The sequence below is a fragment of the Sorex araneus genome, chromosome 5 (assembly GCF_027595985.1).
Source record: "Sorex araneus isolate mSorAra2 chromosome 5, mSorAra2.pri, whole genome shotgun sequence".
Classification (NCBI taxonomy): domain Eukaryota; kingdom Metazoa; phylum Chordata; class Mammalia; order Eulipotyphla; family Soricidae; genus Sorex; species Sorex araneus.
The window spans coordinates 94,957,486-94,982,839 of NC_073306.1; the positions used below are offsets into that span (position 1 = coordinate 94,957,486).

Consider the following 25,354-nt stretch of genomic DNA (forward strand, 5'->3'; position numbering starts at 1 on the left):
CATTTGCACTTGCATGCTCTCTCGTTCTTGTTCTCTCTTTTGCACGATACAGGTTCTCTTTCTCTGTCCATACACACACACACACACACACACACACACACACACACACACACACCTCCTCACATTTACATTTTCTAAATACTGGAGGTCAGATAAGCCAAACTCAGTTGAGGGGAAAAAAATGAACACAAAAAACAGTAACCTTGGGGCTGGAGCAATAGTGTAGCAGGTCTGGCAAGCAGCCGGCCCAGGTTCAATCCCTTGCAATCCATATGGTCCCCTAAGTACTACCAGGTGTGATTCCTGAGCGCCAAGCCAGGAGCAAGCCCGGGTGTGGCCCCAAAACAAAAACAAAACACAGTGACCCTCCACAGTTCATCAAAAGATTAGATGAAGGGAAAAGCTCCAGACTCAAGCAACATGGAGAACTACAACCAGTTAAGTGGCCACAAAGTTTTTCACTGTCTCTTGAATCAAGTAAACATTTAGGTTCAGATTATTTATGACCTGGGAGATAAAGGAAGAGAATCTAGTCTCAAAAGTACACTGAGAGCCAGGTACAGATGTAAGCATCCTAGGTTCTTTCCAAATTCCAGACGTTCTCTCATCTTCCAAAATAGATCAGAACATTCTGGCAGAAAACATGGGAAGTCAATACTAACTAAACATACTCAGTAGAGGGAAATAAAATATGCAGATATGACGCAGGCTACAAAAACTGCTTGATACAAAGGCTTCATCTGACTTTATTCAGCTGTCCGACCAGAAGCAGGGTTCTCCAGAGAGGAACAACAGGGGGGACCCCAATTGGAAGGCAGCAGCCCCTAGCTCTTACCTGGCTAAGGTTGAGTGGCTGTGCTGTGCTGGTCCCCCCACGTTGCATTCGGTACCCTGTGGGGGTGATACAACATCCAGATGACTGTCCACTCACTGAGGCCACTGGCTTGGTCTTACTGCTCAGGAGGCCTATACAAGGGCAAAGGCTTAATCAGTGATGAGTAGCTATCTGGACATAGGAAATCTCAAGTGGAATCCATCACATTTTCATGTGGTACACAAGACTTAAGATTTCATGAGAATCTTATTTTTTTCAATCACATTTATGCTAGAAGAATAGAAAATGCATTATATATTATTTTTCTGTCTTCACACAAAGCTCCATAAAGAAACCTCAGAAGTTCCATTTCAATGAATATTATCATAATCTGTCAAGTGTGAAGGAACTACTCGAAACACAAATTCTATACACTTAAGACAGCCCATATTCTCATAGAGCCTAGACTTTTATGTAGGAAAAGAACTTATGACAATAAGTTCTGACCCACACATGGCAAACCCCCCACGCAGGAGCATTGCACTGTAAGTCACTGAAGAAGTCAGCTTCACTTGTTGACTTCTTCAGTGACTTGCTGGGAATCAGAGGCCTGCTGCTGCAGTGAATGTTGTCCACCCAGTAATAGTGACTGAGCCTGGGAGTCTAGTCTACCACACAAAAAAGGTGGCATTATTTAGTCTGATAATAAGATGAACAAAAGACACAGATGCATTGATGTTGGGTGAAAAGAGATGCAAACTATATGTCTTTTCCCAAAAATACTACTTTCTGAAAAATTACTGTTATGTCCACATCTGCAATGTGAAATCTGAATCAGTGGCAAATGCAGCATATTAATTCTCCCTCTATATAAAGTATAAACCATCAGCTACCACAAACATGAATATATCTAAGAAAAAATTTTTATGCCAATTCAAGTTAGATGAACACAGGAAGATAAACTGATGGCCAAACATAACTTCCTATCACACAAAATTAATTTCTGAATGAATTAAAATAGCGGTTCCACAGGATGCTGCCATACATAAGCAGATCCCAGCAAAGCAGGAAGCACACACACATCCAAGGATTCCACTGTCGCTACGCAAACATCACCTGAGGCCTGGGTTGCTACAGTGCAGTCGCCAAGCTGAGTTTTCAGTGGAGGCACGATGATGGTGCGGGTACTAGTGCCATCCCCGACTTTGCTGGGCCCCTCCGCTACCGGGCCATTGTTGCCCCGGAGCGCACTCAGGTTATCCGTGGAATAAGGGCTGCTCAAGGAAGAGTCAGAGTCCGGAGAATCATTGACAGTGACATAACTGATGACATTGGACCTTGGCTTCAGGCCAGAGCTGAAAAGAAAATACAGGAAAATTCAGTACCCTTTCAGAAGTGTTTCTTTAACAGTCTCTAGTCCTCCCCATGGTAACAATGACTGATAAAAAATGTTTTTATGAAAAAATGCTTATCATCACTATCAGTGAAATGCAAATTAAAATAACAATGAGTTATCAGTCACACCAGTAGAATAGTCTATTTCTCAAAGACTGGAAACAACAAGTTCTAGTGGAAGTGTGAATAGGAACCCTCACTCGCTTTTGCTGGGACTGCTGCATGGTTTAACCTCTTAAACCAAACATCTGGAGACTCCGCACAACACATGACGGAACTTCCATAGGAGCCAGAGCGATAGTACTGTGGGTAGGACCTTGCACATGGTCAACCCAGGTTTGATTCCCAGCATCCCATACAGTCCCCCGAGCACCACCAGGAGTAATTCCTGAGTGCAGAGCCAGGAAGAACCAACCCCTAAGCATCGCTGGGTGTGACCCAAAAAGCAAAAAACAAAAAAAGAACTTCCATATATGACTCCACTCCTTGAAATCTACCCCAAGAATGCAAAAACACTAATCTGAAAAGACACAAGCACACCAAAGTTCACTGATGCTCAAGATCTAAAACAATCCAAGTGCCCAACAACAGATGAGTGGAATGGAGAGCCTGCACTACAGACACAAGGGAATACTATTTAGCTATGAGTAGAGATGAGACTTTGCAGTCTGCTGAAACTGGGATGGAACTGGAGAACCAGAAAGTAAAAGATAAGAATCTGGTGATCTCATATATGGACTTTAAAGAAACAAGGGAAAGGATTAGACAATTTTCTAATGGAAAGGAATTCTGAGGCATGACCAATAGAACTGGAGGCTAAGGAGGTCCTGGGGGAGAGCGGGGAGGGACAGTGGGACAATGGTGAAGGGGTCTGAAAAACTAGCGGAGTGGCAGTAATTCTGCAACTATAAAATTAACAACGTGAATACTACTGTACAGTAGGTCACCGCATAAGTTAATTTTTAAAAAAGAAACTCAAAATGTTTTGAATTTAAAATTAATTAACAGTAACAAATGTCTGAGTTCTTATTACAAACAAGGTTTTCTTTTGGGAAAGGTGGGGGAGTGACCTGACCCACACCCAGAGGTATCAAGGCTTTCTTCTGGCTGTGTTCAGGAATCACTCCTGGCAGGGCTCAGGGGACCATATGAGGTACAGGGGATCAAATATGGGTCAAAGATGTCCTATCTCTCTGGCCCAAAGGCACTATTCTTTTTTTTGTTATTTGTTTGCTTGGGAAGGGGAGCTACAACTGGTGGTTCTAAGGGATTATTCCTGGTGGGATCAGAGGATGATCTGGGGTGCTGGGGACTAAACCCAGGTCGGCTATGTGTAAGGCAAGCACCTGACCCACCCACTGTAGTATCACTCCCACCCCAGGTACTGTTCTTTAAAAAAACTGTTTTCTTTTAATTTAGTCACCATGAACTTAGAAAGTTATTCATGATTATGTTTCAGGTAAACAATGTTTCAACACAACCCCTTCCTCAGTGTCCAAGTCCCTCCACCAATGCCCTGTACCCCATTTGCCCCCGATCCATCAGTCTGCTTTTAAAAAAGGTGCTTTATTTTTTCAGTTCGTTTTTATCCTGTGTTTTACAGTACTGTGCTGCTATGAAACTATTCTTGTGCTCTACACATACCTCAGGAATCTCGTTAACACTTCTACGAAGTGGGTACTACTTATTCTTCCTCTTCTGCAGATGCGACTACTAAAGCACCAGGAGACTAAGGTACCTGCCCAAAGTCACACAGGTACTAAGCAGTTAAGACAGGATTCAAACCCAGGAAAAATGACTCCAGGCACACCTCTATTCTCTACTGCCTCTTAGCTACTGCCATTCAGTTATTTCACTGACATTCTTTACCACCCCTGAAGCAGAGTGGAGGGGGAGGGCAGCACACCTAGTAGGGCCTAGGGTGCCAAGTGGTGCTGAAGATAGAACCTAAGTCCTTGACTATGCAAGGCTAGTGCTCTACTATTTGAGGCTTATCTCCTGCCCGCAAGTACCATATATTCTTCATATTGCCCCACTGGGCTATAAATAGTTCTTAATATAAATAGTAATATAAAATATTAATATAAATATAAATAGTTATATTAAAATATCAATATTAATATAAATATAAATAGTTCTTATACCTATTCAAACTTCTGTTTTGTTTCAAATTTCCTTCATGCAAAAAAAAAAAATGTAGTCAGAGAGTACAGGGGTAAGGCTTCGCATATGGGTGACACTGATTCAAGAACCAGCACCCACGTACAGCCAGGAGTGACTCCTGAGCATACAGTCAAGAGCAGTCCTCAAGCACCAGTGGATATGGTCCCCAAAATGGAAATTTAAAATAAATTTTATTCATGATACATAAACAATTATTGCTTTAAAATAAATTAAATCAGGGCAGCAACATGGCTCAAAGGGCTGGAATGAATGCTGGGTTTGATCCCCATCACAGCAGGCCTCCCTGATGACTGGCAGGAACAGTCCTGGACCATGGGTGCATGTGGCCCAAGTTGGGGGAAGGGATGAAATCAGACCTTCTGAGACAGAAGTAGATAGAACTTGAGGCGATTATGAGAAGTGAAATGAGAAAGGAAGTTACCAATGATTTCAGTCACATGCACAACATAACTAAAAACTGACAATGGTCACCAAAGAACTCAAGACTCAGTGAAACAGAAAATGAGCACCAGCTACAAGAGACATGAGTATCACGGGCTTTTGAATGGGGGGTAGGTAGTACTGCAATTTTGGTAAAGTGTGATATTATAGGGAAATAGTGAAAAGAGCCAGAACAAACAGCTAGCCAACCCAAAGTATAATTCCCAAGAAAAACAAACACATACAACATATGTGCTAAACCCCCGAAAATCTCTCTCTCTCTCTCTCTCTCTCTCTCTCTCTCACACACACACACACACACACACACACACACACCCCTAACCCCTGAAAATCTGTAATATTAAAAAAAATAGTAATTTTAAAAAGTATTCTCAGGTGCCAGAATATAGGAGTAAAGGCACATGGCCTGCATGCAGCAACCCAAGTTCAATTCCTGACATCACATGGTACCCGGAGCATGATTAAGTGCAGCCCTGGAGACCTCCAAGCCCTGCCAAGGAGGCCCAGGTAACTTCCAACATCTTCTGGATCTCCAATTAAAACACTAGCCTAATTGGACAAGATTCACTGATCCCCACCTTACTAATTTTGTAAATTTTTTAAAAATTATTTTTCTTCCTTTTGGCCCTGCTGCGGATCGAGCATGATGGAAGAGCCCAAAAGAGCGCCCTTGGACTCCAAGCAGCCCACTGAACTAATTCCAGCACGGGATCGGAGATCCCACAGCGGGCTGTGACAGTGGAAACAGGCATTCCCCAATTCTTTTAGCCTCTCTCTCTCAACCCCTTCCTCCCGAGCACAGCACAGGGTCCACGGCTTTCTGAGCACAAAATGGAGACGCCGAGCCAGCTGAAACAGGACACGCGCTCGGGAGACCCCAGGGGGGCGGGGACGGTGACCCCCGCCCACCGCAGATAGATACTTAAACCCACCTCCCCAACGTGTGCGTTCCTTTTGGCCCTGCTGCGGATCGAGCATGATGGAAAAGCCCAAAAGAGCGCCCTTGTACTCCAAGCAGCCCACTGAACTAATTCCGGCACAGGATTGGAGAACCCACGGCGGGCTGCGACAGTGCAACGGGCATTCCCCAATTCTATTAACCTCTCTCTCAACCCCTTCCTCCCGAGCACAGCGCAGGGTCCACGGCTTTCTGAGCACAAAATGGAGACGTTGAGCCTCTCTCTAGGTTTCTCCATCTTATGAGCACCATAAAAGGGTAAAAGTTTGTAGTGATGTTATTTCTGGTTGTACTTTCCCTGGACTTTATACAGAAACCCAAAACCTAATGTCATCTTAGCATCAGCAATATGTAATGGTTCCTTTTTAATGGGTCGGACTTTTGTGGGAGATCCTAACAAGAATAGTAAGTCTTTTGCTGAAATATTGAAGGCAATCAAAGTGGTAGCCATCTCTCTAGACTGAACTAAGCTATATCCCCACGCCGGCTGAGAAGAAATATCCTTCTTTCTCGGGAAGAAACACGGCGTGGCGTCAACCATAGTGTGATGTCCATTAAGCAAACAGACCTGGTGGCGTGGGAATGGGATATAAGGGGAAAAATTATGTACATGGAACAGCGGGACGCTGGTGGAATCTTGAGCCGGAGCCAATACCAGCGCAAGACCTTTGGTTCCAGAAACTGCTTGCAGACACTCTACTAGACTATCAACTAAGCCAGAGCCCCACGCCTGCTGATGACGGGAAATAACCATCCTTTTTGGTTTTTTCCCCTTTGTCAGACAGCGTGGCGATTACTAAACAGGTGTGAACTCGGTGGCGCGGGGCAAGGGGGAAAAAGAAAAGTTATGTAACAAACAGCGGGACTTAATATCTCTATATTCTTAGCAATGGAGAACTATCAAATGCTTCCTTGGCAATAGGACTGTCTTTTTCTTTTGGGGGGGAAACCCCAGCAACGGTAGTGAGTTGTGTGTTGAAACATGGAATGTAATCGAGATAAAGCGTAAACGAAGTGAAACTTATCACTTACAAGGGTGGGGACTGGGGAGGTGGGAGGGGGCGGCAGGTATACTGGGGGGGTTGGTGATGGAAGATGGGCACTGGTGAAGGGAAGGGTGTTTGAGTATTATGTAACCCTCCACATGGTGATTCAATAAAATTTTTAAAAAAAAATTATTTTTCTTTTTTTAGTTTTGGGACCATACCTGGGAGAATTTCAAAGACCATGCATTACCAGGAATTAAATCCAGGCCTCCTACATGAAAAGCATGTTCACCCTCAATGGCAGAATTTTATTCTACTTTTTAACAGACATTGCTCTAATCAAAACAATCCTAATGATTATATGTTTCACTCTTTTTTGGGAGGTCCACACCCAGTGACATGTAGGGGTTACTCAAGGTCAATTATGCTCAAGGGTTAAAGTCTACTATCTAAAATCAAGGATAGGGTTCTCTAAGGCAAGAAACCACACACTTGTCTTACCTATTAGGCTTGTATTTGTTGTCCTCTTCCTCATCAGTGTCACTACGGATAGTAATAACACTTACAGGAGGGCTGGGAGTATCCGGAATGATGATTGGCTGATGCTGATCTTGGACAGGGACTAAGGAATTGTATGAAGATGTAGACCGGAGGGGACTGCTTCCAACCAAAGAATAGACTTGAGAAGGCAGAACATCCAGAGAGGACCTGGAAGGAAAAGTCCTAAGAAAGACTATTCAAAGAATGCTGTTTCCCCACCCCCATTCCTACATGCCTGCCCAACTACCCAAAACTCTTTCCAATGTGCTCTCTCTTTTGTTTTTCACTTAATTACTGTAGCAAGCTACAGTAGCTAACTATAATACTTCAATAAAATATAAGCTCCTCTAGTCAAGGTCTCAAGAAATAAAGAGCACCAAAGGCCAACATCAATTTCATTTTGTATGCCTTGGTTGGATTTCCAGATTCAAAGTGGGAGCAAGAACCAGGTTCAAAGTGGAAGCAAGCAGCAAGGACTTAGCATGACCAGGACAAATCTGATATGCAAGTCTAAGTGGAAAGGTGAGGTTATATACCTAAGTTTAGCTGTTACTTATTCTGCCTCTACTGAACATATCCAAACCATGACATTCTAAACGCCAGCAACACCTCCCTCCATACAGTACAGTCGTTATGGCAGAGACTTACTTAGAAGAAATTGGAGCAGACTGCTTGTTCTTCTTGGAAGGGAGGGAGCTGGACTGCTGCTGTCTGACCACATGGGCAACACCAACATTCAAGGGCTGAGCAGTGGCCAGTGTCACGTGGTTCGTGAGCAAGGACGGCTGCTGCATGATAGTGCTATACTGGTTCCCATGAGAGTGGGCATTCCTACAGCAACAGGAAGAACAGAGAAGGAATGAAGGAATGCCACAAAACACTAGGAAATCTGGACCAAACATAAATTTATAATTACAACAACCAACCAAAAACAGTTTCTTTTTATCTTCACAAGTGGTCATCGGATATCAAGTTTTCAGGTTTTCACTACATACTCCTTTTAATTGCCTGGGGCTTTCCTTAAAAAACATTTAAGCCTGATAGGGTTTCAAACAAAGATAAATTCCATGTTCTTCCCAGTCTCACCAAACCACCATGAGCTCCTACCGTAAGGGACCTTATGCAAAAATCCTTGCAAATCTCCCTCAGAGGGACATAGGGCACTTGCCTCCAGTCTGTGAGCTGCTGGCCACTGCCCATGGCCTCTGGAATCACTGCTGTAGGCTGGACAGAGTTGTGCAGAGCTACTCCAGGCAACTGTTGCCAAGTTGAAGGCAGGAGAATTTGCTGGGTTCCCCCAGGCCAAGCCTGCTGTAAGGAAACACACAAAAAAGGACCAGGACTTGACTCATTCTTGGTTTTTTCTTCAGTATTCCAGATGAACAAAATTTCGTATCTTAAAAGAAGTTTCTTGTAGATTGTTAACTTGCAGAGATTGAAAAAGAAAGGTCAGAGGGGCTCAAGGTTAAAGTCTCATGAATAAGGAAACGACCACAGTGCTTTTTCTTGGCCACCTTTCATAACCTGACCACCAGGATAGTAAAGAGAAGAAGATCCTAGTGGTTAAGAGTGCCTATCATACTATACAGGAAAGCAGCTTAAAAGTTCAGAGGTAAGCTCTTGTTAAGTGCTGGAATGTCATTTTTGCAAAGACTCTAAAATAAATCCCTGCAAACAGTTAAGAACGCTCCATGTTAAAAATAGGAACCTTTAAACTTGAATGCCAATCAGATATGACACCAGGTCAATCCAGTCATTAAACAAAGGGGAGAACAGTTCCATTTTAAGAGAGTAATGCTTGGAACATAGTGCCAGATATGGATGACCAAGGCCAAAACCATTTGGCAAACAAGCTTATGCCAGCAAGAGAAAGCAAACTAACGTCATTCTTTATAGTCATCACAAAATTTTAAAATATGCCAATGAGTAAAACATTAGACAACAAAAGGCATATTTTATTATCTAAAATATATTGCCCTATGTGTTATTTATAAAAACATAACAGGTTAATTACTATGAGAAAAAATTTTAATTTAAGTCTTTGAAAGCCATGTCACTTGAAAAAAACAACTAATGTTTTCTGTACTTTTTAAAGAAATTCTGTTTTTTTCTGAAAAAATGGGAACAGATTTGAAAGTTTCCTTTTAAAACTTGAATTCTACAGTACAACCACCTAAAATGTGTGGGTACATATGGTTCTGTTTCCAAGGCCATCAACAACACACTGTTTTAAAAACATTTCTGCAAGTAACAGATCCACTTGTTACAATACTGGTTCCAAACAAGAAGCCTTCAAAAGCAGAGAAACTGCAAACACGTCTGCTACCATAAGCAGAATTGAAAACAAAACAAAACAAAAATAAGAGAAGTATGTTAAGTCACACCATGCGTCTTTCCATAAGCCAACACCTGCACAAGACAAAGCATATAGTTTAATGCAGAGCAAGAAATAACATTCCAATGTGAGGCAGAAATCTGGCGTTCCAAGCGACGAACTGTTTTGACAGAAGAAGAACAAAATATGCAAAGCTTAGCAAATGGCTAGTGCAAACTGAGGAACAGCAGCAGAGGAGGAGGGCCAACTACCATTCCAACCTCGGAACTACAGGCGAGCAGTGACCACTAACTTGGGTCGGTCAAGGCAGGAGTATATCTGACTCCCTTGTATGGAGGTTCTGAGTTTAAGATGCAATTAATGTGGAAATGACAAAGACTTTTAAACTGAAAATGAATACATTCCAACAACCAAAGTATGTTTCTGCACGTGTTTTCACCACATGAGCCTTTAAGAAACAATAAAAGATTTTAAAGTCTCTTTAAAAGATGTAGAAATATCAGGATTCAATAGGATACTGGGTTTCCAAAATGCTTACCTAATTTTAAATTTCAAATAATAAAATGCTGGATGTCTAATAAATAATTCAAGCCCTCCCAAATAAACTAAAACACATCCAACATCACTCAAGATTATATAATCCTAAAATATACTTCAAAATTCTGTTGTTTTTCCTATCTTTAAGCCCCATAAAAATACACCTACTGCCTTATTTGGTAATCTTACTTTGTTACCATGACATTTAGTAATGAAAATAACTACATTTGCATCAAGTTTTTCCATCTTATTTTCACCTCTGTATAAAGACTATCTGTAATTAATTTCTCCATAATCTTCTACAAATGAATTAGCCTTTAATTTCAACCAACAAATGAAATATGGCCTAAAAGCATTCTAAAGGGAACATTCTTTAAATGGAAGATACCATTTAAATTACCAGTGACTACAAGTGGCAAAAAGAGTTATCTTTATGTGTTCATGAAAGAAAAGTTACTATCAACTGATAGAGCAATAAAATAAGAGCATCTTAAACATTTTGACATGCAATTTTAGAAACTAAAAAGAACAAAATATGGAAGCTAACTTGCCAATGAGTTCAAATTTTGGCCAACTGAGAAGTGCCAGGAACAGAGCCCAAACAGGCACTTCCTTCACTCTCAAAGATCAGAGAGGGTAAAGATAGGGCAGAAAACAGGCAACAGTGCAGAAGCTCTTCTCAGGCTATACCAAGAGCTTTTATCACACTAAGCTGGCAAAGAATCAAGGAATCTGGCTCCTTACAGAACCACACTGAACATCAGAATCAAACAGTGCTTTAGCAAATGTTGGGGAGGAAAACAATGAGACATTAAAGATGTAGCAAGAACACAGCCACAAGACGGCACATGCTTCCATGCCCTCTGTAAAGACTAAGTATTTTTTTTAAAAAACGAAAAAAGAAAAAGAAAAAGGAAAAAAAACTTTTTTGGCAAAATGAGAAAACCAGAATAAAAGAAAACAAAAACAAACAGGGAAAAATAAAAAAGAAACCAAAGAAACTCCGTTAGTAACACAATCAAGTGAGGGGCATTACCAGTACAGCGGCAGTCTGTTCAACCAGCGCCGGCCGGCCGGCTGCGCAGCTCAGAGTAAAGGGCACCGCATACTGCGGTGTGATGGTGGCTACTTGAGGGTGGAGAGTTGCTACCATTAGTGGTGTACAGCTTCCCTGAAACGTAGATTAGGCAGGTGAGTGAAACAAACACGGAGGCAGCTTATCTGGATTCAGAAGGGTTCTCATTCCCCCCAAGTTATGGCCAATAGTAAACATATTTCTTTTCACCTAAAACACAACTTCCCTTTTATACTCTGCACAGCACAAACCCATTAGGTCAAGTGTCAATAACCTAAAGCAAAAACACAAAACAAAACAAAAAACCAGGAATCCTTCTTGGACCAGATTCAGAAGATCAGTTCTATAAAAAATAGTCAATAGGGTATGTATCAAGAATTTTTCCTCTTCCTACTCACAGAAGTGGGTTTTAGGATTTTAAAATTTCCTATCCAGACATATTTTTATGTAAACTAAAAAGATAGTATATATCACTTATATAAATATGTCATGATTTTGACCACTTTAGTTTTTTGTTTTATATAATAAGTATAAGCCTTTAAAGCTTCCCTACTGCTTGGCTGAACGCAATGAAAAATAACCTCTAATACTTGAAGAGACCATGATTAATAACTTTTGAAAGGGTAAGCAAAAGGAGTCAAAAGGGGAACCTTTTATTTTAGAAATGAAATGTTATTATATGTGTATTGGATCCTTATGAACACCGAAATAAATTAACTTTATCCCACAAAAGACCATACTGACTCAGAAAACAATTTCTCAGTGTTTGCAGATTTTTTTTTAATACCTGCAAGTCTGAAAAAGATACTGGCAGTTGTGTTAGTATTAGGAACAAGTACACTGTTCCATGTAGATGTTTCATTTTAAGTCCACTGAATCATAACCAAGAAAGACCTTAGAATTAAAGCAAACAGCACTTGCTAGGACAAAATATCTGATTCTCAATAGTGCTTCAGCAGTACTGAGTACCCCAGTTGCTCTGGCGTTTACCTGTGTAAGAACTCCTGACTGTATCTGCAGTGGCTGAGCCGCCGGTGCCTGGGGGACAATTGGCACAGCATTATCCATCCTCACAGGGAATCCAGAATGTTTTGTGGTTGCTTGTAGTCCAGCTATAGAAAATAACAGTTAAAGTTGCTTGGCTAGGACTGAGGGTACTATTTTTGTGTTGCGTTATTGCTGTTGATTTTAGCTTTTCTGTTTAAATAATCTACTACTCAGGTTTTAGTTCTAAACACTTAAGAAAAAGGTATTTTATAGAAATCATGAGAGTTAAGAAAATAGAAACTTGGTTTCCCTAGAAGTTAGATAAATGGAGATATATTTGGTTAAAGGGAATTCTAATTTCCTTTTTATCCCATAAAACTTAAAACACAACATATATCCCATTTCCATTAATAGCACAGTAGTAGGTCAAGAGCAACTGAAAAAACATTCGCTTACTATGTTACATTCACCCTTTAATCTACTGGGGACGGAGAGGGAAAAAACCTCAAATATTTTTTACATGCAAAACACTAATAGCATAATTTTGAATATAACCATTAACTTTTGACTCATTAGATAAGTTTAAAAGGAAATTTTCATCAAAATTATACTTGTTAGGAATATTTTTAGAAAATACTTTATTCCTCAAAATAAAATTTAACTCACAAATTAGTCATATGTTTTATCCATAAATAGCATAGCAAATCAAATTATGCCCAGGATCAAAGATTTAAAAGATATTTTTGGTTTACAAAAATCACTTTTCCTACTTAGATATTTTTCTTTTTATCATTGAAAGCTAAAAAAAAAACTCGTGTGGGCTACTGGACATTCAAGTCATAAAAACCAATACCTTATTGCTGTCTTTAAAACAGTGACCACGTCAATTTATTATGCTCTGTGCACAAATGTTGAATGTGTCCTACAAATATAAACATTTCATTCTGGAGAAAAGAGAAGACTCTGCAGAGCTTTCTCTTTAAAAAAAAAAGTTATTGTTTTATACTATATCACTAATACCTATAATTTTTTTTTTCTTTTTGGGTTACACCAGGCGATGCACAGGGGTTACTCCTGGCTCTGCACTCAGGAATTACTCCTGGCAGTGCTCAGAGGACCATATGGGATGCTGGGGATCGAACCCGGGTCGGCCACGTGTAAGGCAAACACCCTACCAGCTATACTATAGCTCCAGCCTCCCTATAGTTTTTTTCTAAGTAAGTATATATTTATTTCTTTGACTATATTTTGTTTGTATGGCCCAGGGAATTGAATCCAGGGCCTCACATACAAGACCAACTATATTGCTGTGTGAGGGTACAAACATTTCAATTGGGTTACTTCTTTGGTAACCTTTCCTAAGCTCTAATTTCTCAGTATTACTAAATAGCTATAAGTAAATAAACTCAAAATTCTAAACAATACTGTTTTTATTAAATGTTCTAATTTTCCATTTCTATCACTTAATGTACATTAGTAGCAAACTCATATAGGACACCGCAATCCAGGAAAATTTTACAAAGTAACAGGGACTAGAAAAGGAATTAAAACATTTAAACTCTTTTCTTTTTTAAGTGATACTTAAGTAGCAGCTTAAGTATTACATAAAAGGTAACAAATTCAGATACCAGATTTTAAATTTTGTTTCTAATAGGAGAGTCAGATAACATTAAAATTTCTGTCTATAATACCAGGCTAACAAATGGTAAATTCAAATTAATCACATCCTCATCCTCCTTCCATTATTAGGAAATAAAGGGGCAACATTCAGGGGAAAAAAAAACACCTCATTCACTATAAAGGCTTATTATGAGGTCCAAGATGAGGAAGTACAAGGAGACAAAAGTATACAATAGTTACAACTAAGCAAAATGTGTATCCATTTTAGTTAAGTGGAATAGAATGAAAAGGAGTACTTTTAGAACTGACCTACAAATGTAACTCCTCTAAATAGGTACTGCTACAGTAACTTAGAACTAAGTCTATGCAATCAAGCTTCTTTAAAACAGCGTTGAGGGGACCACAATTGAAAGACTTAACAAAAACAAAACTTTTAGAAGGTTCTCCCTAACTCTAGTTTTGCTTTGATTCTTTTCTTAAACACAGCCACTTACATTCTAACAAATCACAGAATTATGGGAAGAAAACTAAACCTGTCTAGCTTGAGGGTCTATCCTCTTCTCAGAACTGGCATTTTGTAGAAGAGCAGGTGGTGAAAGGAAAGAGGTGGCTGTTGGGCAAAGAACACCACATGGCTGTGGCTGGCAAATCAATGACCAGCTCTCTGCAACCATCTGAGTTTAAATACTGAGAAGTAGTACTAAAAATACCTAACACACAGGTCATAAAAACCACTACCTGAGTTCAAATCGCATTCCTACTAATTAATCCTAAAGACTGTGGACAGATAGGGGAATTGTGATCCATTTTTAATTGGGGCTAATCAAATTACCCACTTTGTAGCATTGGTTGTGAATTAATACATACAAAAGCATTAAGAACATTATCTGGCATACAGTTAATACCTATTAGTTATCACTATCATTACTGCCTTAATTTCAAAACTCCTTTCCAGGTAGAAATTTTTGTATTGTTTTGGGGCCACACCTGGCAGTGCTCAGGGCTCACTCCCAGCTTTGCACTCAGGAATTACTCCTGGCAGCGCTCAAGGGACCGTATGGGATGCTGGGGATCCAACTTGGGTCAATGGCACACAAGGAAATGTCCTACAGCCACATGCTGTACTTTCACTCCAGTCCCTCAATTGGATATTTTTTAATTTGTTCTCCTTATCTCCAAGTTATTTAGACTTCCTGGATAGGAAAAAATTTTTCCAAAACTTATACTTACCTAATTACACCAAACAAGTTTTTTAATCTCTTCCCCCTCTACCTCTTCAGTTTATTTTGTTAAAGCAGAGGCAGGGGTGGGAACCATTTTCCTGCCATGGGCCATTTCGATATTTAAAACATCATTCACAATACAGTAGACAGGTCATGGGCAACCGACTGAAAGCATACATGTCTGCCCTGCTGTGTACCACAGTCAGACTGCATGATCTTGCAGGCCTCATACAGCGCAGAGGCTAGACATTCCCCACTCCTGTTAAATTAGGAACTCAAGCTTTTCTGTCTCATCTCTTGGATGTTGCCAGAGAAAAATCAGAGAACTTCAGAATTCCACATTCAAAAATTGTTCTAATTAAAGTCACCTTAAAAGACAAGGGGGAAGGAATGTCTAGTCTTCCAAATTCAGCAGAAAACCCCTCAACATATGTAATCCAAAGTACAAAATTTACGACTATGAAGTATACATAATAAATAAGTTGTTATGTTAGGCTACATTTGCATTTACAGGTTTTGAATCTGCTCCTCCGCTCTCCCTGCGGGTCCTCCCTGGTTTACATGGCTATCGCTCTCCTGTCCTCCCGGGAATCTCTCAGTCTCCCCTAGCCCCTGTTTTCCTTCTGCATGCTCCGACTCTGTCAGAAACCAAACAAACAAAAGAGTCACAGTCAATCAGTAACTGAAATAAAAAATTAAAAATGCTACCTACTTCTATGTAAAGGGATAGAAAGAGCCAGACTCCTCCCATTTTAGTCCACAGGTTATTGATCTTGACTTTGGGAAAGTCAAGGATTTTAAAACATCCCTAAAATAATGTAGTCTTTTAAATGCCTCACCAGATCAATAAACACACATTTCCCAGATTTCAGAGGAAAAAAAGAACTGGGACAAAATGGATTATAGGATAAAGAGAAAATGATAAAGGATGGGATTGTGAAAACTAAAATCTTAGAGCAATACAAAGGCCTCCTTCTTCCAACTATTCTATTCCTCTGTTTAGAAAAGTATGTAGGAAGTATAAGATGCATAAGCTAAAGAAATAATCTTAATGCCTTCCCATACAAGCACCTTAACATATTGAATTTTTTCAGATCAATATAAAGTGATCTTGATTTTTTTTAACTTGAGGTTTAAAAGGCCCACATGATTTTTACATTTAGAATAAAATTACCAGTTATTTGGAAACTAATTTTATTTTAAAATATGATACAATGTAAATAAGGTTTAGTATTCAGCAATATGCTCCAAACTTTTTTCAAGCTGTATATAATTTACATATTCTAAGACATGCTCATGAAAGAAATGTGGTATCAGTTCAAGATCTCAATGGGCAAGAAACCTGATTACCAAACAGTTCAAGAAAGCATTAATTAATAATTTCTGTTATCTCAGAATTAAAATTTAAACATGTCAAAGGTCAAACAAATAGATATACATTGAAAAAAAAGCATAATACGAAACAAAACAGAAGTTTCCCCACTTACTTTGAAAAGCAGGTGGACATACTATAAACGTTTGTTGGAAAGGGTCTGTCTGTGTGCAAATCTGGGTGGTCCCAGGCTGCAAGGAAACACCCTGTTGGGCAACTCCAGGAACTGGCGCTGCGGATGACGGGTACAGAGCTGACTGGTAGTTGAGCAGGGAAACATCTGAATTGGCCAAAGAAAGCGTAGCAGCTGCTGCCGTAGAACTGGAAGCTAGAACACTAGCCTAAAGATGAAAGAATGATAGCTGTATACCAGCCTAGTGTGAAGATACCAATATTTTTCACACAGAGAACCTATCCAGGCAAACTTTTAGAATACTTTAAAATGTAATGTTAGCTGTTTTAGAAAGAATTAAAAAATATTTTGAATCTCTCAATTCAAGACACAGTATAAGTTGAGGAAGAACATAAACTGAAAATCAGCCTTGCGTTGGTTGAGGCTGTATAAACATCTATACTTCTTTCTGTTCAGAAAGCTATGGATATTCAATCCCACTAAAATCTCATATACTCTTCCATTTAAAAAGCAGATCTTTCCAAAAAGCAGCGTAGGTGGCAACTGTATTAAGGACAAAGAAGGGGGGTGAGGGTGGGGAAATGACTTGGCAAAAAAATTAGAAAGCTTAAGTCATCCCACTGTTCATCGATCCGCTCAAGTGGACACCAGTAACATCTCCATTGTGAGACTTGTTGTTACTGTTTTTGGCATATTGAATACACCACGGGTAGCTTGCTAGGCTCTGCCATGCGGGCAGGATACTCTCGGTAGCTTGCTGGGCTCTCCAAGACGGATGGAGGAATTCAATAGGCATTTGCAAGGCAAACACCCTATCCGCTGTGCTCCAGTCCAAGGTCTTCAGAAACAAAGGTAAATGTAAATATCACCATTTAGCAAATAAACTGCAAAACCCTTAAGGTTAATTATTGGGAACACCTGACCATTGTCAAAGACAGAGGAGACTGGCAGCTGGTACACGAAGAGGATGGGAGAAGGGGTTTAAAGAGTGAAAAACATTTAACTATGATAATACAAGTACAGGAAAAAAAGGACGGGAGCGATAGTGCAGGGGGTAGGGCATTTGTCTTGCATGAGGCCGACCTGGGTTGGATTCCTCCGTCCCTCTCAGAGAGTCCGGCAAGCAACTGAGAGCATCCCGCCCACACAGCAAACCTGGCAAGCTACCCGCGGCGTATTCAATATGCCAAAAACAGTAGCAACAAGTCTCACAATGGAGACATTACTGGTGCCCGCTCGAGCAAATCGATGAACAGGGCCAACAGTGCTTTTTTATAGTGCTACAGGAAAAAAAAAAACACTGGACATATCTTCAAAAATATGAGATACAATACAGATGAAACATTTACAAAAGTCAGCATATATCTTTTTCAAAATAAGAAACATTATTATACAAGATCACTGACACAAGTATTAGGTCTCAGTGGGATGAGGATCTCTATTGGGTAGTTTAATAAAGAGAACATTAACTGAACCCCTATAACATCACAGGTAGATTCATAATTAGGTAAGTAACAAATGTAAGAAAGGTAAATCCAACTAACTGCAATAAAGACCATAATCAGGTTTCACTTATTTCACTATACTAAGGGCTATAAAGGCAAAGATGTAGCTTTTATGTTTAATTTAGTCAGCACATGACTGGTAGCTACTACCTACCCTATCCACTGTTCTAGCAAAGTAGAATATTCTTCTTGATGAGATAGACTTCCTTTGCACGTAGCAAATTCTGGTTTAAGAATTCATGACCTGCTGCAATGCATGGCCCCCCCACCCCGCAAGCAAAACCAGAAGTGAAGCCAACACACTGATGGGTGTGTCCCCAAAACCTATCAAACCCGTACCCCCCCCCCCAAATAAATTCTTTCCCCAAATAACTGCTGGGTGCAGCACTGGCAGCCCACAGACATTGCTGAGCTTAACAGCATATCACTGGGTCCAGGCCCTGAATTGCTTGCCCTGGGTAACCGAGGACCACTGGGAGAGGCCCAAGGACTTCCTAAGCACTCCTTGGAAGACATATTTCCCTTCCTCCACAATAACCCCAATTTCTTTAATTTTTTCCAAAAAAAAAAAAAATTCTTACAAAACAACAAAACCACCAAAACAAGCCTAGCCTCGCCCTAGGCTTTTACTAACATCTACCCCACCTGGTCTGAAGATTCCGAAATCATTTACTGAATACCTGATTGTGCACTGTGTTGAGCTGGTTGCTGAAGCTCATGGTTAGATTTGTGCTTGTATTGGGGGCAACATGTGTAGTGAACGGACTCTTGATCTGACTCACTGTATCATACATGTGAACCCTCCGCTTGCAGATCTCCATGTTCTGAAAACAAGACTTAACACTGAAAAAAAGATATTAAAAATTTATTAAAATAAATGAGAATACATAACTTGTAACTCAAAATGAATCAACAACTATCAACATTCAACAACAAATCAACATCCTTTTTTTTAACGTACTTTTAAATATAATCCAAGTCTTTTTATAACCAAAAAGAAAAATACAGATCTAATTTTTAATCTTGTGATTCTTTTCAATGATAAACAAAATCATAAGTGAACAAAAAATGCAAGCACTAAAATGACTGCTTAGCAATAGTTCCAAGATGGTAACTGAACAGAAAACTAGGTCATAGCAAAATGCCCCAGACCATATCGTACTCACTGATTGCTATGTGGAAAATCCAGAAGGTGAGTCATTGTCACAAACTGATGATTGAGAGTTTTCAGAGGAGTAATTCTCTTATCTGCATCAATTGTTAGCATTTTTTTTAACAGATCTATGTATTCTCTTCGATCTGCCTTCTCGGCCAACATATCTGTTCCCTCTAAGTCTGTAGACATATTCACCTTGCAAAGAAAATTCAGAAGTATTATACACTTAACTCTTAATGCTGACACTAAATATTCATTTTCTTTTCAAACTATATATGTGTTCAAGAGAAAAATCTGAAACAATCCTTTCTATTTCAGAATAATCATCCAGGGTAGAATCTCTTACACCATCTAATGAAGAATTTTATTTTAATAACATTTGTGGTAGAATAAAGTTGAATACAAAATTTTCTATGTTCAATATTTGGTTTAAACAAGTTAAAAAAAAGTAACAGCTATTATAAGTTACTATTACTAAAAAGATTAACAACATGCAAGGTTTTTAAAGAATTTAAAACATAAAAAATAAACTTATGTGGTTATGCATTTAGTCCAGAAAATGAATAAGAAAGTATTCCTTAAGCAGAGGTGCTTCGGAACCAACCCCCTGAGCCAGGCTGAGTCTCATTCAGGGCACCCCAGGGCACCCCAATAGAGCCCCAACAGCTGAAAACCTTCACACTCCACAATCGCCACCATGCAGAAGGCTGGACTCCTCCACAGCTCAGGATAAACCTCATCCAGAAATTGATCTGTTGAGAAACTCGGGTATGTGGGTTTTGTGACCAAAATTTCCAGGTTCTCAGAGAGTCAGGAATGGGCTACCTCACCCCATAACCCTGTTCTTTCTGGAGCCTGGTAGTCATGCCCATGAACTGCCTCTAGTGCCATATAAGTTCATTAACTTGGCCATGACCCAGAGACTCAAGAGATTAACAAGCTGCAGAGATGCTTCCAGACCCCAAAGTCACCATCCAGTTAAAAATTTAACTCTGGCTGTATTACCCCATTCAAAATTTTAGAATTTCTGGAGTCCGTGACTGTGAAATGCTACACTACTAATATACCAGGAATCATATTGCATGGGATGTAAAGTAGAAGGCAACCAATCTCTATTAAGAAAATATTACACACAAGTCTTAACCTATAACAACATGTTAGTAATCTCTTATACAAGGGCTTAATGGCTCCATGACACGCTTTCTTCTAAGGATACCTTTTTTGATCACTTTTAGCAAATTATAAAACAAAACTCCCAGAAGAGAGTGATGTAGAATCTCCTGCCCCCGTGCAGACTGTCTTCAATGGGGCCCCTCAGAGGGGGGTGGGCTGAGTCTCCCTCCCCGCCCCAAGCAGAGCCCTGGCAGCCGAAACACTCCAGAACCCAACTACAGCCATGCTCAAGGCCACTTTCCACACGCTCAAACAAGCCTCACGCATGTAGGAACCAGCAGAGGACCCAGGTATGCGGGACCCATGGCTGAGATCTCCAAGCCTGCTCAGATCGGGACTGGGACTCCTCCACCCAGGTCCCCAGTTTTCCAGTAGCTGGGCAGTCACAACCACAAACTGCCCCCTTCGCCCCCCTCCATGCCATGTAATCACATCAACAGCCAAGATTTAGACACTATAAAACAAAGCTCCCAAAAGAGAGCAATGCAGTTTTTCTCTGGCCCTCTCCGAGAGCCCAACAAGCTACTGAGAGTATCCCACCCTCATGGCAGAGCCTGGCAAGCTACCTGTGGCATATTTGATATGCCAAACACAGTAGCAATAACGGGCCTCTCTTCATGTTCCTGGAGCAAGCAGATGCCATTAGGCTACACTAGCACACGACAGACGAATGGAGGCACTACTGGCACCCATTCAAGCAAATCAATGAACAACAGGACGACAGTGCTACAGTGCTTTTAGCAAATTATTCATAACAAGCAATAAAAAATAAATTATTTAGGGTCAGCTATTGGGGCGAGCTTGGATGGTGGTTGAAAAAGTGGAAAATAATAGTGGTAGAAAAGTGCAATAGTGTTGGGATTGGTGTTGGTATACTGAATGGAACAAATCATTATGAACAACTTTATAAAAATAATTTTTAAAAATTCATTATGTAATATTTCAAAATATTCAAACAAAACCAGATAAGCAAAAGCAAAGGAAAAGACATAAAATCCCAAAAGTATTCTTTCTTCAACCAATTTGTTGAACCAATAGTAAATAATTGGTTAGTACATTTTTTCCTATAAAAAATAAAAACATGGAAGATAAGAGATTAAATCTAAAATATAAACCAAAGGGTGTCTCTGATTAAAGAAAGAAATCTCTGGCTTCACAAAACTGCCTATTTTTGTGGTTTTTAGGTCAAACCCAGCAGTTTCAGGTTTTACTCCTGTCTCTGTGCTCAAGGATCACTCCTGGCAGTGCACAGCAGACCATATGCAGTACCAAGGGTGAAAGCCATCAGCCTCATGCAAGACAAGCAAGCACTCTGGCCCCTCTACTATTTTTCTAGCCCCTGAAACTTTCTTATACTTACCTGAGCCATGTCATCTAAACAATTAAAAATGTACTTTCGAGCTTCTTTTGATTTGATTCCAGTCTCCATTTCATGTTCTTCAGGTGTCTATAAAAAAAACATTTTTTCAAATTTCATTTGAATGTTATTTTCATATTTTATTCTAAATTTAAGAATACCAAAAAACAAGTATCACCACCAAATAGCCAGAAAAGCTTTTAGTAAAGAGATATGACCTTACTATATAGTCACCCCTTCAACAATGATAATGTAAACATGGAAGCAATGATGCAGCGTATTTCCCAAAGAATAGGTAAGAAAAGACTACCATTCTTCTCTTAGAGCAACTTTCCAATAAAATGATAATGCAAATACTGATAATCAACCAGCTCAGAGGCAGTATATCAAATTATTCAGATTTACTTCTGATGTTCAGTAGTAAAAAAGTATTTATTTGTAGAAAACCACATGGTTTTATCATACTAAGAATTCTCTTGGGGTCTGAAAGACAGTACAGCAACCAATCAGGATCAATCCCCAGCATCCCATATGGTTCCCTCGAGCACTACTAGGAGTAATTCCTAAATGCAGAACCAGGAGTAACTCCTGAGAATTGCCAGGTATGGCTCAAAAAGCAAAAAACAAAAAGAAAAGAATTTTCTTTAAAATATCCATTACTGGAAAGATAGTACAGTGAGTAGTCTGCCTTGCACGAAGCCAAATGGGTTCAATTCCCAGCACCCATACAGTCACCAGAGCCTGCCAGAAGTGATTCCAGAGTCAGGAGTAACCCCTGAGCACTCCTGGGTATGGTCCAAAAACAAAAGAGAAAAAGAGAGACAGACAGACACGACTTTTCAAAGTATCCCTCCTCTAAACAAACATCTTCTCTTTCGTTTCCCTCATAAGCCTCCAGAATTTCATAACTGGATTCTAAGTTCAAAGCTAGGAGAGGAATACAAGAAACAGCAGAGACAGCATAACAAGGGAGATATACCTTAAGCCTCCACAGTGGGTATCCCAAATTAGGATCTCTGTTGAAAAACCTGGTGGTTTTTGTCCCAGCACTGAGAAGATATTCAGCTGGCAAGCCCTGGGTTTGTGAAATGTAACGGATCTGAAAAATCAAAATACTGATTTGAAGTAAAAAGCAAAATTATTCAAGAAATATTTACACTAAAACATTATTAGCTACTCATCAATGTATGGCTAAAAATATCTGCAAATATATGCACAAGCTAATTCCCAAATATTAATTCACTAAATTCATTGTTACTGTTATCTGCAATTTACAAGGAAAACTCACTTGGAAAAATGCTATGTGTGTCCTCTTTTGCTTATAATTTCAGACTTTTCAATACTAAATCCAGAAAACTAGGTCATTTCCAGGACAAAATGGTTTCCAACAACAACAAAAAAAATCTCATGCATTACCAATGTTTGTTTTGATTTTTGATACAATATCACTTTAAAAGATCATAAAAGGGGCTGGAGCAATAGCACAGCGGGTAAGGTGTTTGCCTTGCACATGGCCGACCCGGGTTTGATTCCCAGCATCCCATATGGTCCCCTGAGCACCGCCAGGAGTAATTCCTGAGTGCAAAACCAGGAGGAACCCCTGTGCATCGCCAGGTGTGACCCCCCCAAAAAAAAATTTTTTTTAAAAAAGATCATAAAAACTGGGGCTGGAGAGATAGCACAGCGGGTAGGGCGTTTGCCTTGCACGCGGCCGACCCGGGTTCAAATCCCAGCATCCCATATGGTCCCCTGAGCACGGCCAGGGGTAATTCCTGAGTGCAAAGCCAGGAGTAACCCCTGTGCATCGCCAGGTGTGACCCAAAAAGCAAAAAAAAAAAAAAAAAAAAAGATCATAAAAACTTCCATCAACTATTTTTTTCCCTTTGATTACTCCAGCTGTTGTCAATTATCCCTTTTCTAAACTGTTACAAACTTAACTTCTCATGCCAAAAAATGAAGCACTTTTCCTTTAATTCTACTGTTAAAAGGCAGGTACTACATTCAGCTTTTGTGGAACATCTAATATTAATGAGGCCAGCAGTTTCCAAAGTGTAGTCCTGGGAAACCAAAGGTCCCTATCATCCACTCCAGGTCTATGAAGAAAAAACTAATTCCCTGATAACATTAAGAAGTGAACTGCCTTGCTTTTCATTCTCTTCTCAGGAGTGTACAGATTTCCAGAGGTGATAGGTTTTAACATCACTCCACTAACAGCTAAGTTAACATCTGCTTGTGTATTCTTGTATCTTAAAAATGTCCTAGTTTTGGGGCTGGAGCAACAGCACAGCAGGTAGGGCGTTTGCCTTGCACACGGCCGACCCAGGTTCGGTTCCCAGCATCCCATATGGTCCCCCGAGCACCGCCAGGAGTAATTCCTGAGTGCATGAGCCAGGAGTAACCCCTGTGTGTCGCCGGGTGTGACCCAAAAAGCAAAAAAAAAAAATGTCCTAGTTTTACTGTTCATATACCTGCTTGCTTCTGCAACTCTCTCCACCCATAAAATGAACAAAGGAGGTGGTGTGTTTCTCTCCCTCAATACAAGGGACCTTTTCTCTCTCTCCTTCTTTCCTCCCTTCCTCCCTCCCTCCCTTCCTTCCTCCCTCCCTCCCTTCCTCCCTCCCTCCCTCCCTTCCCTCCTCCCTTCCTCCCTTCCTTCCTTCCTCCCTTCCTTCCTTCCTTCCTTCCTTCCTTCCTTCCTTCCTTCCTTCCTTCCTTCCTTCTTTCCCTTCCTTTCTCCCTCCCTTCTTTCCCTTCCTTTCTCCCTCCCTTCCTCCCTCCCTTCCTTCCTCTCCTTTTCCTTTTTCTTTTACTATTCTCCTTCCATATATAAATGGTTCTAATTACAATGAAATTGGAAACTTCTAAGTATGAAAACATCTGAAGTCCCATCTCTCCTCCCTACACAGTCTTTCAATTCTGGAGCCATACCTAGTGCTACTGGAGGTTATTCCCAGCTCAATGCTCAGGAGTGAATCCTGGTGGTGCAGAGGGAACATGTGATGCCAAGGGTCAAACCTGGGCCTCCTGGTTGCAAAGCATGAGCTCTGACCAGCTGGGTTTTCTCTCTGGGCCCTTCAGTCTTATTTCTAATGTGATATATATTAATAGACATAAGCTGTATGTACAGAGCTCTTTGGGGTCAACACCTAAGAGTGTAAAACAAAGATTACAAGCCAACTCCTGGCCTATGAGACAATTTTAGCTAACAGTAGATCATTACTCCAAATCTTTGGGAGCTACTTAAATGACAATTACACAGCAGCAAAACAAAAAAAGTCATTAAAATCTTTGAAATATAAGCATCGTTTTCAAATAACAGACGTGAACTATTTTTTTAATCAAGGATGAAATCGGGGGCTGGAATAACAGTACAGCAGGTAAGGTGTTTGTCTGCACAAAGTCAACCCACCAATCCCCCAGCATTCCATATGGTCCCCTGAACATCACCAGGAATAATTTCTGAGTACAGAGCCAGAAGTAAGCCCTGGGCATCACCATGTGTGGTCCAACCTCACTGCCCCCGACTCAAAAAAAGAATGAAATCTATACTTTCATTACAGTCT

The 25,354-nt window shown here is 40.2% G+C and overlaps 1 protein-coding gene across 5 annotated transcripts in view; it reads right to left on the minus strand.

Annotated features, from left to right (window-relative positions):
* The window catches only part of HIPK1 (homeodomain interacting protein kinase 1), an 89,573-nt gene that overhangs the window by 29,219 nt on the left and 35,000 nt on the right, over nucleotides 1–25,354 (minus strand). For 2 of the 5 annotated variants that reach the window (XM_055137478.1, XM_055137474.1), the window contains exons 4-15: nucleotides 22,771–22,890; nucleotides 21,795–21,881; nucleotides 19,272–19,456; nucleotides 18,786–18,948; nucleotides 16,583–16,808; nucleotides 12,256–12,377; nucleotides 11,227–11,361; nucleotides 8,487–8,629; nucleotides 7,967–8,149; nucleotides 7,280–7,501; nucleotides 1,931–2,169; nucleotides 836–966 (exon numbers count right to left, since the gene is read on the minus strand). In XM_055137478.1, the coding sequence (XP_054993453.1) occupies nucleotides 836–966; nucleotides 1,931–2,169; nucleotides 7,280–7,501; nucleotides 7,967–8,149; nucleotides 8,487–8,629; nucleotides 11,227–11,361; nucleotides 12,256–12,377; nucleotides 16,583–16,808; nucleotides 18,786–18,948; nucleotides 19,272–19,456; nucleotides 21,795–21,881; nucleotides 22,771–22,890 (1,956 nt within the window). The remainder of the gene's footprint in view (nucleotides 1–835; nucleotides 967–1,930; nucleotides 2,170–7,279; nucleotides 7,502–7,966; nucleotides 8,150–8,486; nucleotides 8,630–11,226; nucleotides 11,362–12,255; nucleotides 12,378–16,582; nucleotides 16,809–18,785; nucleotides 18,949–19,271; nucleotides 19,457–21,794; nucleotides 21,882–22,770; nucleotides 22,891–25,354) is intronic. The other 3 variants (XM_055137477.1, XM_055137475.1, XM_055137476.1) reach the window with 3 other exon arrangements.